Raw genomic sequence first — 15,846 nt, forward strand, 5'->3', positions numbered from 1 at the left:
AAACATTTCTGAAGGTGTTTAATGTCAAATATTGTTTTAATGTAAGCCTCCATTACAGTAGCCTATACTTTAAGAGGTGATAACCAATAAGAAGCTACCAATATAAAGGGTCTATCACATCAAAACCTATTCCAGGGATGTATAGGTTAAATCACAAATGGAATTTGCCCACCCAGATGGTAATGATATCTGGTCTGGCCCATGGACTATATAAAGTGCCCCAACTTTCCGCAGCTCTCACGTATTAATTAATAGACACCTTTACAAAACACAATGGTGAACAAAGGTAGCGGAATCAAATTTATTCCCAGATTGGTTAAAAATCTGATAATATTCCTTGACTATATTTAGATGATGGCCTAACAATAAAGGGAGGCTGGGCAGAGGCCAGGCCAACCTGAGTCGCTATACAGTAGCTTCCATAATAAAGATACTAAGACTGGAGAAGAGGTAATTGTTTAGGTTTCTTCACTTGAATGTATATTCATTTAATTATTTTACATAATTTATACCATTGTTCCTTTTTTTTTCCAATTGATTTGAATGATACATTCAGATGATGCATAATGTGTATTATTTTGATGCAAAAATATATTTTTTTTTAAATGATTTAAGAGTTTCATTTTGACATTGAAGTGAAAAGTGTATCTACACGTGTTGTGTCTTATTTGACCTGTGTGTATAGTTGACAGTGAGACAAAATCTGATACACGCGTATAAGTATTAGCAAAAAATATATAACAGATGACACATCAAAACAAGACCATTTTTATCACTTTAATTTTGATAGAGGACCCACAAGTACTTTAAAAGAAGGTTATACAGCGCTGTACATTTGGGAGCAGTAATGACAAGACGTGATAGTCATATCTTCTCCCTTTAAATACTATTCATTTAAATGTTCTATAATGTTATAATGATACAGTGATACAATAAAAGCTTGTGTAACTGGTCCTGCAGCTTGTCCGATATGTCGATGTCATCTTTGTTATTTCCATGTAATTTGTTTTCCAAAAAAGGAAAATAAAAGTTATGATCAAAAACCATACGACAGGCAGAAACTGCCAGGCTGTAAATCCTGCTTGACTCCCAATTCACTCACACAATAGAGAGAAAGAGAGACAGAGAAAGGGAGAAGGGGAAAAAGAGAGATACAATTTTCATGTTCTGAAGGCTGGTCCGTGGCGGAGGTGGGCATCAGTTCATAGTCAGGCACAGAGAAGCACAAGTTATATTTTGCACTTTCTGCGACACGGACTCTTACTCTGCCCGACCGTCCAACCCTCTGGAAGGCTCACTTCCATAGCTGTGTGCTCAGAGTCTGGCCCGATCCAGGGGCTGCCCAGCCACCCATAGCTGACTGGGGCTGAGCGAAGGCCATCTGGCCCCCTGCACCGTTCAGAGCCAAGCCTGACATCTGCTGGTTCACCTGGAGGGGCAGAGGGGTCTGTGTCAACAACACTAGGGCATGACATAACAGAAACCTGGAACATATGACTTGGTTGGTTGGATTAAGACAAAATGAGGTAAAGCATGCTCAGCAAGCTTAACAATTGCATAGTGTTTTTGTTATTTAGTAAGTATATAGTAATGCATATCATTGATTGACTGTTTTTGCAGTATATAATGTATGCTTGCTGTTTTATCCTAACAGGAAATGTCAGACTACAACTTAAAAAAGCTGCTACTGAGCTAATTCCACAGAGGATGAACTTTTCTAAAAGTGTACTTTGTTTATTGGTTTGCTATGGTGTTACTGGTGCGTGTTATCAATGCCCACAGTTGGTTTAAATTTTTTCCAGCCATAAGCATTCTGCTTATATTTCTTGCAGTGCATTGTGGGAGAACAGTGTCTGTAACAGCACCCTCATAGACAAAAGGTTATTTAGTCAGCAACCTGGCTCTTTTAAAAGTACTTCATTTTGCTAACTTTTCCATTTTCTCACTACATAATAAAACCTGCTTAGAAAAATTAAGTCACATGGATATGAGGCATAAGTCCTGCTCGTGCTGCCATCTTGTGGCTGAAAGCTGCTCTGTCCACACCTTGTACAGTAAAGCACTACCCTATGCATCATCACAGCTGGGTGTGGTCCCATGTGAAGGGACTTCAACTGACTGACAAAATCTAACAAAACCAGTTTTAGCGCAGAATTTCTTTTCAAGCTACCATTTTAAAATTCTGCCACAGTAAACATCTCCTAAAGACTCTTTGTACCTGACCCATGTTCCAGTGCGCCTGCTGCCCAGGCTGGATGGTGTACATGCCCTGAGCTGGCACCATGCCTGCAGGCATCGCAGCACCCTGAGGTCCCATCATCCTCGGCGCCATGCCCATCATACCGGCCGCCGGCGCATTTCCCATGAAGCCGTTGGGCATCGTCATGCCAACCATCATGCCTGGACTGGGCCCCATCATGGCCGTCCCGCTCTGAGCCATCATGGCCCCCATGACGGTCGTAGGAGGCATGGCTGTGCCCATCCCAGGGAAGGCCTGATAACCAGCAGCAGCCTGCACCGGAAACTGCATCTGGGAGGGGCCCATGAACATGCCGGCTGAGGGGAAAGACATGCAGAACAGAGTGAGCAAGGTTTTGCATGAACATGACTTTCAAGATAATATTTTAATTAGTGGAAGAATTTCCCTAAATTTAATATGGTTGTGTGTTTAAAGTTAGACGTTAGGAAGACTCCTCTGGGAACTTTTTGGGACACACAAACAAGTAGCTACTTTACTCTGTGTTGATCCACTTCATCACACCCACATAGTGGTACTTTAATTCGAGATGCTGATTCAAGAACAATTTGGAGTGGTCTCCAGAGCTGTATCCCGTTTCCATTAAGGCAAACAATTCTTCCTAATTAGCCATTAGCTGTTCCCGTTTGTAATGTACCCATGTCTGTACAGAAAATTATCAATGGATTACTTGAATAGTGAAAATAAATTGATGAATCTCAAGGAAGTTATAGTGTAATAAACATTGTGCTTTGATCAACTAGTTCCTGAATTAAATCAAAAGTTTTTCAAAGTTCTTGTCCGGCTGCTCATGTTTTGACAATATTTTACATTTGAGAAAGTTGTTTTCTTTGTTTAAAAAAAAAAAAAGATTATTTCTAATGGATACAAAAACAATGAATGCAAATAAGTGACACAACAAAACAGTATAATATACGTCTTACAATACATGTCTGACATATTTGACATTATTCCTACACATTTGAGTGCTCACCAGCTGGGGCCTGTTGGGACATGCTGTTAGTTCCATACAGGGACAGAATGGAGTCCTTGGACAGGGGCTTCTTGGCTGTGTCTTCTGTCTTAGCGGTGCTACTGCTGTCACTGAACAGGTCCAGGTCTGCCTGCCCTGACCCCGACGGTGTTCCTGCTGCTGGAGCTTGTGTGGGAGTGCTGGCTGCACTACTGGAGCTCACCTGAAGGGGGGGAGACACATCCAAACCTTGGGATCAAAGTATAGAGTGACAGCAGCTCAAGTTCTGGACTGATCTACTCATGAAAAAATTAAATAGTCCTTAGCTCCCGCTGGTCCTTTGGTAACGTAGGTTTACTCCCTGTATGCTTCCCTTACATCACAGGCTTCAATTGAGAACAACCACTTAAAATCCACCAAGGCACCACTATTACATGCGTGCAACATTCGGCTACTTGTCACAGAATTAGGAGTATGAACAGGGCCTGAGAGCAAGTTTACGACCTAGTTGCCATTCCGGCAAAACCATCAAATTTGACAGAAGGGCTCCCATATTTTATTGATTTATTAATGGAATGATAAAGGCCTGTCCTCCATAATAATGTCCCATATTTCAGTTGTGGCCTGATCTAATCACACGTTTAAATATCTCATATGTGAGGATTTGCTGCTTTACTCTGTTAAAGCTATAGTGCTTAACTTTTTCATGTAATTGAATGTCCGTTGCATTCAAGCCATTGCCAAATGAGTTGCCACAAGGTTGATGGAGCCTATCAGCTCCACAAAACTCTGTATTTCTCAGTATGGCAGCGTTGACAAACTGGTGCCCTATGTCTTTAAAATCACTGTAAATTGATTATCTTTGGGTTTTACACTGGATGGACAAACCTAACACTTAAAGCACGTCCCCATGGGGGTTTAAGACATAATGATAGGCATTTATCCATATTTTTACAATCAACAATCAATCAAAATCATCACAGATAAATGAATGGCTAATGAAAATGATCATCATTTGCAGCCTTATTTAAACATTTGGAAAAATGATGGCCTCATTAGCCACATTCATTTTCTGCCTGGTTCTCTCTCAGTGTTGTTGTTTCTGTCTATTGGGCTATTGACGCTGATGCTTATCATTTTAATGTACTTTTTGTTCACTGCACACACTTCATTTATTTTTTACAACCAGACAAGAATTACCGTTAAGCTCTCCTGAGTACTGTGTAGAAATGAGTAGTAAATCTGGATGAGGGGAATCCTTGCTTGGGTTTTTACCTGAGGAAACTGAGCAGCGGATGTGGACGAGGGGAGGGGGTTAGACACCATGGGGCCAAATATATCCAGGTCATTGTTGTTCTGGCTTGTGCTCGAGCTTCCATTGTTAGTCGATGCAACTGTCGGTGCGTCTGCGACAGAAAGGTGAAATAACCGGTTTTACAGGTAGAATATAAGCCTACGCAGTTGTCAACAACACTGTGGGACCATTTTAACAGAAGGCAGTATAAGTCACACAGACCAATTCCCCATTGATAATCCCACCTGAATTCACCCAGAAATGATGAAAGATCAAACATACAATCCTAATACAACAGCTGAGATAAATGGGCTTTTAGAACTTGTGTTTGCTGATGTGAGAATTGTATTTGACATTCTTTAACTCCCACAGTTTTAGAACTGCCCCCACAGCAAGCATAACGGTTGGTGTAATAATTTATTTTTTATCAACGTACCCATATTAGCTCATTGTGGCCACTAAACACAAATATAAACAGTAAATCCAAATAACCTAATGACCTTCCAAGCCATTAGTAGCATACATGTGTCATCTTCATTTACACTGAAAACGAAAATTGCTGTAATGAAATGATAACACATATTATTCCAAGGGATTGACCTTCAAAAACTGACGCCAAAGATATCTCATTGAGAAGATCGATGGACGGACAAGTACATAAATGAGTAATGGTCAAACAATCCCCTCCTGTTCTACGTCATCATGAGAAATAACAAACTAAAATCTTTATATATCAAGACTATAATATGCTCATAACTTCATCTTGTGCACGGCAAGACATCCTTACAGCGATCCAGCAAGGGATCCTTGGGCAAACTTAAAGTCTTGAAAACCAAAACTACCTCGTCAGAGTCACTTGGCACTATTCCATAAGGTTGGCTTACTTGCGCTGTGATCAGGTGTCAAACTGTCCCTTGTCCCTCTTTGTGTTACCGGTTCACTGCATGTATTGTTTCACTCTTTGTCCCTACTGATATTTAACACTGATCCGTAAAAACAATTGTAGATGTGAAAAAAAAAAGAGAAGTTACCAATCAGTGGCTAACCGCAGTTATTGAGTCAGCAGCGTAAGTTCTTCCTAAATACTGAACCAAAAAAAAAGCCTTTGGTGGTTAACTGGTGAGGTTTGATTGTAGAGCAGCAGGGGGATTTTACAGCGGATGCAGACAGCATAGCACATCTGATATTGGTTAGTCCATTGCCTTTAAGATGACTGTAACAGGAATGTGCAGTCACAGTGACTTTGATGTAACACAGGTGCTAGAGACTCATTAAAAAGGGGGACACATTGAGTGTTTCAATGACGATGCCTTTTCTCTAGCCCTTCGCTTTGTTAGTACACATCGAGCCTACAAGGTTACATTGACGACACCAAGCAAAGATGGAGACAGTCGTGGTTTGGCCCTGCGCCTATGCACCACAACAATATCTCAGTTCAGTGCAGTGATATACACTCAACACATGTACACAACAGTTCCAATATAGTGTTTTTCCTAAAGGCCACATGAATATTAAATTAGTATATAGTCATCCAGACATGTATTAGATGGGGACAGCTGGCACGAAAGAGAAACCAATTACAAGCTGAAGCCTTATTTAGCTTGATCTCACCATTATCTTACTTGGCACATTCATATGCAACAATTCAACACAAGGAGCACAAAGATACTCACCAAGGCCTAGTAGGTTCACAGCAGGTTCTGTAGTCTTAGCGGGGCTGATTTTGGGAACTGGCCTTGGCTCTTCAGTCTTTAAAAATATGAAGCAGTTAAAGCAACAAAAAAAAAAAACATAGCAAGGCAAATTCCATAAGAGACAAGAAAGAAAGACATTGCTGAGGAGCATGTTTATTTTTTCTCCGGTATGTGAATGAATGGAACCTGGAACCCTGTAAGCGCTTTGAGTCCTTAGGGAATAAAGCGATATATAAATCCTATCCATTATTATATAGCTCTACTCAAGAGGGAATGTATGTGAGATACTCACTTTGGTGTAGGAGGACACCTTGCTCCCTCTGTCTGGCTCCCTCTCTTTCTTAGCATCTTTTGGCTGAAAAAACAACACAAAGTCAAAATGAACAACAAAGAAAAACTAACGTCAGCTTAAGCCACTTGTTTTTAAAAGGCTGTGTACACCACTTTCCAAAAAAGGTACGTACATAAGGTGTATAGTATTAAGAAAACAAAATGAACAAATACATACACTGCTCCCATTGGTCACATTCTTGCCGTAGTATTTCTTCTTCTCATATTTATCCCTGATGAAGAATTCCACAGCTCTGAGGTCAGAGTTAAGGGATAAAAAAGGCAAAAAAAAAAAACACAGGCCAAAATAAAATTCACAATGTGGCACGTTTCAGTGCGTCTGCTTGTAGTGAAGGATACTGGTCTGTTTGTGGTCTCCTGAAGCTTTCTGGAAGGTTGGCTTCATAAAGCCGCCTGGCCCTGGTGTTACCCATGTCCTGTATACTCTGAACAAGGGGAGGGCAGAGGGGTAAATAGAGGACAGAGGTGTGCAAAAAACACTTCAAGGGTCACTCCGTTGAATTCAGCCATGACCGCTCGCGAGAACAGCATCATGTATGAGAAAATAACCCTGATGTGTTCACCCAGGGGATCTTGGTTTAAGAGCAGAAGGCTTTAGCAGAAAGCCTGTGTTACTGACTGGGGGTGTGGAGTGTGTGACAGACAGGTAAGGGTTTACCAGGCAGGATGAGCAGAAGGCTGGAGGGTACCAATGCATAGATGGGGTTATAATACCTTGGACGACTGCTAATGTGATGAGATATTTATGCAAACTTTGAGGCATTCGTGTGTTAAAAAAAAGGTGCCAAGTCAAGAATATTTTGAATTTAAGAAAAGTGTTTTCTGGTTATAATTATGATCTGGATGATGTTCGCGTTAACATTAATGTGACTACCAAATGACATGTATGCAGCAAAGTACTACTGACACACCCTAGCAATTTGCATTATGGGAAGTGTAGAATCCAGTATGATCAAAACCTTTCAGACACAAGGAACTAAAAGTTAAGATCTCTTTTATCCCTCTCTATCAAGTCTGCCATGTTTAATGAGTTGTATCGCTGATTTATCGAACCACTTTTAAAAAGAAATATGCAGTATTGTCACGTCTTGGGCATTGATGTGGGAGGGCTGGAAAAATACGCTTAAAATCAATGTCTTCATGTACCAAACAGCACAAATGTACTAACAATAATGTCTTTAATAACTTTGGATGGATTTAGTAATCAAGTGATGAAGTGGCTCTTCTTGTTATTGAACAGTACCTGGATTTGCTCTGCGGTCCATTGGTCTAAGTTGACTGATTTGACTCTGGATATGTGAACGCCCAGGTTCCTGTGGATGCCAGCACACCGGATGCACATAAATACTCCCAGATTCCAGGAAGCCCATCTTGGACCTGATGAAGCAAGAATACACGTTGACGTTGGGATTTAATTTTTTTTTAAAGATGTTTGAAAAAAAATGCATCAACGTGCATACACATGATCTTGGAGTGACTGTAAGTATCAAAAGCAAAAGCCCTGCATCCTTTACACATGACATAACTCTGGAGGGCCTGCCACAGTTTTGGTAAACACCTTCCAGCTGAGGCGGCGTTAAAGGAGAGGCACCGGGGGAAGCTTATGTAGATTTAGAGAAGTTAGCTTGCTAGTTAGCCACTTAGTTTAGCTTAAGGGGAAGAGAGATGTCAGCTGACTAGCCTGAACCAGTTAGCGAGTTAGCTTAGCTGAGCTAACAAACACCAGATGCTACATTGTTAAGTTTGAGTTGGCGGCGGATTCCGTGTGAACACCTTAACTTTATGTGGTAAAAACGAACAATATGTCGCACCTTTAGCCTCGCAGTCGGCGCAGTACTTGTTGTCGTCCTCTCTGAGCATTTTGGACAGGATGGCCTGGTGCTGCTCGTTCAGTTTGAGGGCCTTTTCTCTCTCCGAGCGGGTCGTCATTTTCGCGGCTTCAGATGGACTTCCTTTTTAAAAAGAACGCTACTATAATCAGTGGTCAATTGAAATAAGTTTCTGATAAAAGACCATAATCGGAGGGTTATGAACACCTCCGAGTGGGGATATGAAAAAACCCGGAACCGGAATCCCTTCTCCGCCTACAGGAATTCTAGAGCTGACGCGGCGGCCCCACCCGATTGGACAGCGGCTCTGACGTCGTCTGACGCACGAGTTTTCGTATGAATGAAGTTTTACATTTTTAATTATACTGGTTATTATCTGCATAAGTCATCGTATCGCTAAGAATAAAAACAATTGCAAAAAACACCTACTCCCATTTTTTGACTGGACAGATACCCACTGGCTTCCTAGTTTGCTGATCAAAGAATATATTTGTATTTTGTTAGTTAACACAAGTTTATTTAACAAGAAAATATATACAAACACATTAATCTAATATATACAGTACACAATTGTGGTGTGTGAATGCAAAGAAGATGACATATGATCATCACTTTGCTGATTAAACCATGCCAATTAATGAGTAAAAACAGCTCTACAAGACCTTCAACCCTACTAAGGATTATTTCAGTTTACATGAATGTGAGAGTGCTTTGCCCAAAATAGTTTAAATGTATTTATAAAACATTCAAATACTTCATAAATGACACATGGTTACTTCTCTGTACATATGAAACAGTTCTTAACCTCAAAAATATGTATGTGAAGCCTAAATGGGCAACTTAGAAAATGGTGAATTTAGAATGAACACTACAGCTGTGATAGACGCATACATACAGAAAATGAACAACATTGCTTTCTCTCAGCGTAGTAATTCTTCATATTCGTTCAGAAAATTATACACGCAGACTCAAATCAGGAAGACAAGTGGTGGCTTGATGGCAGATGCACCACTGCCTTAAAAGAAGGTTTCCAGGCGGATCTTGAAGTTGTTCTCGTGGTGTCTCACTGCGATCCCATAGCGGAGCAGCATCTCTATGTACGGGGGCCAGAAGGTGTTGTCTATGGTCACGTACGGGTCATGTGGTGATTTCAGGACCTGGTTCATGAGAAGCTGTAGTCACACATGACAGAGGGGGACATGGCTTGAGAAGTGATGAAATGATAAAAGCTTAGAAAGTATGCACAGCCGTATTTAAAAATACATTATAAAATATATTAAGGTTTCTAGGAAGCCATTTTGTGACAAAAGTGTCGCTTGACACTTATATACTGAAATGCTGTGCACATTGTATATGCCATGGCCACCAAATCACTATGACGTCAAGTATTCTCAAAGGGATTTGAGTTTGAGAATAACACAATCACAATGATGTATGCAACAACCTGACTGTAACACAGGTGCAGTGCTTGGCAGAGTAAACTGCTGTTGACGTTGACTACATTAACTTCCGCCAGTCTTTACCAAAATCTGACCGTCTGTCGAGACGGCAATATAACTATTCTCCGTCTTCGAAAATACAATTAGTCATAGTGCATTGGGTTTCTTTAGAATTGTCATGACAGAAATAACCAACAACAGATAGGAACTCCTTTATCACATAACTGTTGACTGGACACAGTTGAAACTGAACTGGCTCACGTAAAAAAACCTGCAGCTGTTACTGATGTTATTCATTATAATATTTCAAAAGGTAATCTTTGAAAACGAAAAGGACCTGCATCCTTCAAAGGACATGGCCCATGAGGATGCATGTCCCAACACAGTTAACAACCATAAGCTTTAAATGATGTTGTGTTCTAAGATCATTTGGCCAAGAAACCTGTACTATTAAATTATTAATATTTCCATTATTTTATTAAAAAACATAACCATTACATATGTTTAATGTAACTTTCTACCTTATATTCAATCCTTGATTTTTGCACCCCTTGTTTTTCTCTTAACTTTGTAATTTTTTTTGTCATGTACCACAACACCAAGAGAAATTCCTCGTATGTGAAAATAGGGACTGATAGGACTGCTTGCATTTAAAGCAAAGGTCAACCAATTGGACATCAGAGCTGATTCTGTAGTGCGTCACGACGACTCACCTCAAGAATTTCATTAAGTGAAATCAAGTCTTCTTCTACGCCCTGGGTAACATTCTGAAAGTGGAAACAAAAGATGGTGAGTTCAATGGGTTAGTAACAACGGGGGGCAAAAGTAAGTACGACCATCAAATCCAAAAGAGGTCTGTCTGCACCTTCTTCTTCTTGTTTGCACTGGATTCATCTTCAGGGAGAGGGAGGTGCTTCTCCAGTATGTCCGCCAGACACTCCATCAACATCTCCTCGTAGGCCTTCATTTTCTGTATTTTCTCCCTTGCGTCTTGCAAAAGTCTGTTGCACGCATGTCAACAAACACAAACAGACACACACATACATTTTGCCATGGTTTTTACAGTCCAAGTTTTATATTGCGTATATTGACATTCATTAAATTTTTGGATTCAAACTCCTTTGATTTAGAGCAGCTTTGCCATCACACTCACGTGTGCTCTGATATTTTCTCCTTTTCAACCCTAAGTCGTTCGACATGATCTTTGGCAGCCTTCAGCGCCTGTTCCTTCTCCTCCAGCCACTTCAGTTCACTGAAAACAAAAAAGAAACTTTCAGAACAACACACAGAGAAAAACAAATGAAGACTATAGGGTCTATTTTATTCACTTCTGCAATGCATTCATATATGCCCTGCCTGAGGCAATAAGTAATGGAAAGCCTGCACTAAAAGGTTACTCACACTTCTTTGGTTTCTCTCAGTTTGTCTCTCCTTGCTTCGTAGCAAGAAGCAACCATCTCCAGTTCAGAGCAAAGCTTGAGCATCTGTGGAAAGACATAGTGACAGTGGGGAAAAATGGATTGCATTACTGCAGCTATGCATTTCAAAGAGACCCACGCTCCAATGCTGCATTCTACACAAAGACATACCTCCTCTTTTCCAGCTTGAAGTAAAATTTCTGAATTTTCTGCCAGCACTGGATGAAGAAAAGTAAATACATAAATGTTAACATTTTAAAAATTCTACTTTTGTAATATCAAACACTGTATACAACAGATATAAAAAATTATTTTGATCTAAACGGCTAGAATCACATTAAAACAAATACATCCTGATTAAACAGTAAAGTTTGTCATACCCACTTATATTAAAGTTCTTCTTTTGAAATGTGGAACCATGACATTCAACTGAAGCACTGGTTTGTGATACTCATACTTCAGTTGTAAATACCTATATGACATTATTGTGACAGCTTGTGTCACACAGTGTGAATGGACAACTTACATTTGGGCTCCACTGTCTGCTGCTGCCTCAGTTCAGCTTCTGTTGCCACCAGTCGATTTACTGACTATTGGAGATGAATTATACACCATACAATGTTATTCACTTACACAAATGTCACATTGTATTCATGAAAAACAAATGGCCTGCCAATATTTGGTGCAATGGGTCTAAGAATAATAGTAGTAGAATATTAATCATCCAATCATTAATCAAATTTAATCTAAGTTTATTTTATGATAAACTACAACACAGTGGTTTTCTTCCTTTAACTTTTGTAATGGATATCATATTTAAAACTTTACAGAAAAGTAAATGCAACATTTGTTGTTGACATTTATAAACACACCTTTGGCTTAATATTATAATCTGCAACGCCATTAAGGGATTCCTCTGTGACAGTTTTTTGTTTCATGGAGTGATGCTAGAATAGCTATGTTTATGGCTGTCCAAATGTTTTTTTCTCTCCATTGTATCATACCCTGTACATGTTGCTTATAATAAAAGCCCAGTAGAAATAAAATAACTTGAAGCTTTGAAGATAATGTCAGTGATTTACATAATCTGAACGAAAAAATATTATTTTGGACATTTTTAAAAATAATTTTGTTCATATTTCTTTTTTAAACATTCTACGTTGAGTTCCCAGACCACGATATCTTCTAAAGTTTAAAACATCCCGACATTTTGTACGTTGCAACCGGGAGAATAACAGAGCCTTGAAATTTGAGAGGTTCAAGACTGACCGTGTGCAGAATAATCTCACCTGCTCTTGTGGGCTCTCGCGGAAATCTGGTTCGCACAGTATAATCTCATCCTGAAGCTGCAACACATAGACACAGTGTACGGGTTGTAACTCCTCTTTCTGCACAACCCATGATTGTTACTAAATGAGTTTGAAATGCGCCTTTAGTTTACCTCTTTCAGCTGAGCAAACTGATCCTCGCACAGCTCCCACAGCTCGGTTTGAGCGGCCTGAGACATGGCCTGGGACAGCTTCACTTCATCGGCCTGAGCACAGACAAGGACACGGTCAAAAGGTGTCCGGTTGGTAAGTATTTGAAAGATAAAGATCATACAAAGTAGGTCATGTTGGTCTTATTAGCTGTCGGCTAGTTTGGGCTCGTGATGGAGAAATGAACACTTGCATTGACATTGGCTAGTTTATGTTAGCGTAGACGATATTACTGTGTGTACATTGGAACAAATAGCAATAAACATAAGCGTAAACATATATGTGATAGTGGGATTATATGAAGGACGTGTAGTCTTACCATCATTTGTGAACTTCACAGTTTGTTCTCCTCGATGCGGACCAAAACAACGGACGCGCTCCTGTTTCAAAATACCGCCAACGTTGATGACGTCAGGTCTGCGACAGAGGGAGTGCTGAGGAGCGCCGATACTGCGCTGATACTCCGCAGGAGGTGCTACGAACTGTAACCATGCAGAGTAAGTAACTTTTTTCACTTTTATTAGGGCCTAAATGAATAAATGTCTTACAGTAGTAATAATAATCTTTAAAGGTGCTACGAGGAACTTCTAAATATTTCTGAAAGAGTGTAATTGTTTCTCTGTAGACCATCAATGCAAAGAATGCTATTTAAATATAGTTTTTCTTAATGCATTTGTCATGAACAGCTGAAGTAGCTAGGCCTACTGCTTTTGTGCAAAGGAGGTGCAAGAATGAACAGAAACTGAAAGTTCCTCGGAGCAGCTCTAAAGAGATGCATATGCTACAACTAATTAGACACAATCCTTCGCTACTAAGGGGCAAACTGTTTTCTCTTTTAAATAGATAAAAATATGTCCAACAAATCCAAAGCATAATCGTATGGTTCATTCAAATAATTGAAGAAAAGAAAAGAAATACACAAGAACACTGTTGGGTACTTATTATAGGCCTATTTCTATTTAGTGTTTCCATTTGTAGCTCCTTATACTTGTATGTTGTCTGTCTTAACTCCACTAAACCCTCAAAATGTATCGGCCTATTTGGCAGTTTTAATTAAAGTTCAGTAGGCCTATATAAGTCTACATTACTACTTACTACTAAACACAGTACTTTGTTATAGGCTTAATTTACCCAACAAATAAAGGTCCACAGGCTCATTCTCAAGCATCCACAATATTAAAAACTCTACCTACATATTGATGGATCACTATAGTAGTCTGGTAATGTAACACTTGGAGAAGGGCAGTTGTGTATTTCACTTTTGATATTTTTTGATACGCCCACACACTTTCACTTAGGAAAGTCTATTTAATACTGTGACTTTTTTTTAAGATATTTTTTTTGGCATTTTTTTTAGAGACAGAGTTGAAATGGAGCAGAGAGGGGAGTGACATGCAGAGAACGACCGCGGGCTGGAATCGAACCCGGCTCCGCTGCTGGCCGAGGCCCATGGGGGGGACGCCATACCAACTGAGCTAAGGGGGCCCCAATACCGTGACTTTTACTTGTTTTTTTTATAGAGAGTTAGAAAAAAACACAAATGGGTTGGGAATTCTTCCTGCATACTTTCAGGTATTACTATGCAGTATGACTATGTATTTAATCTAAATATACATTTCGTAAAGATTAATATTTCATTTTTTTCAAAACTACACTCAGTGACACAGCCCCTAGCTGGTTACATGCTCACTGTAGTGGAGTTGCACTGTCCTGTGAACACCAGCAGATGGCTCTATGTCTCTCTCTCCTCACTGGCAGAGCACTGATTGGAGTTTTGAAGCTTGACAACAACATTTCCATTTCCTATTTCCTATTTCCTTTTCCACTTCCTTCCTAATTTTTCAACGTTCTACTACTAACCAATAAGAATGAATAACAGTAGCCTATGTTTTGGTCTGACACATTATTTAAATGACAAATCTATAAGATTGCGATGTACTTTCCGCTGACTTTTCCCAGGTTTTTCACCTTAACTATCTGTTTATTTTGGTGTTTGTTTTTCGCTCTGTGTCACTCTTACCTCATAACGTTAGCTCCTGAGCTCAACATTATAAAATGTTCTGCCCTGTTTATTCTTTGTCTTCACTCTACATACTCTATAGGATTATTTTTAATGAAGGAATATTTGATTTACATTCTTGATTTACATTTCCTACCTGAAAAAAAATAGATGCATAGTTAATGACTTAATTTATTATTATTTTGCTGCCTACCTGAAGTATTGATTACCCCGCAAACATCTACCTGTGAGCCTACTTAATTCCCACATCAGGTAGATGACATCTTTTAGCCAATGTGTTTCTTTTTACCTAATTAAGATTACAAAAAGGTTCTCTCCTTCCCTCCACCTCTATACCCCCCCCCCCCGACACACACACACACACACACACACACACACACACACACACACACACACACACACACACACACACACACACACTGGATTATTTATAAGAAGAACAAGAACATGGGTTTACTGTTGTTCGGTGGTAATGATGTTAATCTATCAGGGAAGCAGTCGCAGCAAAACTGGATGAAGATTTTCCTGTGAACAGTGTGGCTGCCTCTGTGTGAGTGTTTGGGTTTTAATGCAGTGCACATGCAGCAGCTGCAGAGCGCACACATGCATATGTTTACTGGTTGTCCTGGTAAGCATGGATGTTTTCAAGCGACATCCCACAAAAAAATCACACAGCCTGGATTATTTGAATGATAAACTAGAATTTGATTAATATGCAAATTTCCTAACAAACTGTTCCATTTGAGCCTTCAGCGCAGCCTAATTAATCAACAGTTAAAGGAAATTAATACATACATCAATTCTGTCAGGAACATGCTTAGTTCAATCGCCCGTAAAATTGAAGTTTGAAGTATTAACTGGCTCCACAGGAAGGCTATGATTAAAACTCTATACAATTCAGGCAATCCAGGCAAATATAAAGTCATTTACAGACCCCCTTTATATACTTATTCATTACTAATGATGATAATAATACAAATAATACATTGATGAACATTTTTTTCCCGCTACTATTGAGAAGATTAACAGAAAACATTAGAAGCAATTAATTTATTTTGAAGCTTGTCTGAAATGCTGTCACTAGACCACTGTCTCAAATATTAGTTTACACTTT

At 39.6% G+C, this 15,846-nt stretch overlaps 2 protein-coding genes across 3 annotated transcripts; both read right to left on the reverse strand.

Moving 5' to 3' along the window:
- Positions 1-763: 763 nt before the first annotated feature.
- LOC307251782 (stromal membrane-associated protein 1-like) lies at positions 764-8,626 on the reverse strand. The gene is made up of 10 exons (XM_080029198.1): positions 8,360-8,626; positions 7,792-7,925; positions 6,888-6,973; positions 6,706-6,781; positions 6,490-6,552; positions 6,177-6,252; positions 4,485-4,615; positions 3,231-3,432; positions 2,219-2,556; positions 764-1,429 (listed from the first exon to the last, which is right to left on the reverse strand). Exons 1-10 carry the CDS (start codon positions 8,475-8,477, stop codon positions 1,295-1,297), a joined length of 1,359 nt encoding a protein of 452 aa, XP_079885324.1. The 5' UTR covers positions 8,478-8,626; the 3' UTR covers positions 764-1,294.
- Positions 8,627-9,034: 408 nt separating this feature from the next.
- cenpk (centromere protein K) lies at positions 9,035-13,065 on the reverse strand. Of its 2 annotated transcripts, none has more exons than XM_080029985.1 (10): positions 13,032-13,065; positions 12,676-12,768; positions 12,524-12,580; positions 11,761-11,824; positions 11,406-11,452; positions 11,218-11,300; positions 10,970-11,068; positions 10,682-10,817; positions 10,530-10,583; positions 9,035-9,534 (listed from the first exon to the last, which is right to left on the reverse strand). In XM_080029985.1, exons 1-10 carry the CDS (start codon positions 13,035-13,037, stop codon positions 9,394-9,396), a joined length of 780 nt encoding a protein of 259 aa, XP_079886111.1. In that variant the 5' UTR covers positions 13,038-13,065; the 3' UTR covers positions 9,035-9,393. The 2 variants fall into 2 exon arrangements, with proteins under 2 accessions (XP_079886111.1, XP_079886110.1); XM_080029984.1 differs by having other exon boundaries at positions 9,035-9,549.
- Between the last annotated feature and the right edge of the window lie 2,781 nt (positions 13,066-15,846).

The sequence above is a fragment of the Ammodytes marinus genome (assembly GCF_949987685.1).
Source record: "Ammodytes marinus genome assembly, chromosome: 6".
NCBI classification, from domain to species: domain Eukaryota; kingdom Metazoa; phylum Chordata; class Actinopteri; order Uranoscopiformes; family Ammodytidae; genus Ammodytes; species Ammodytes marinus.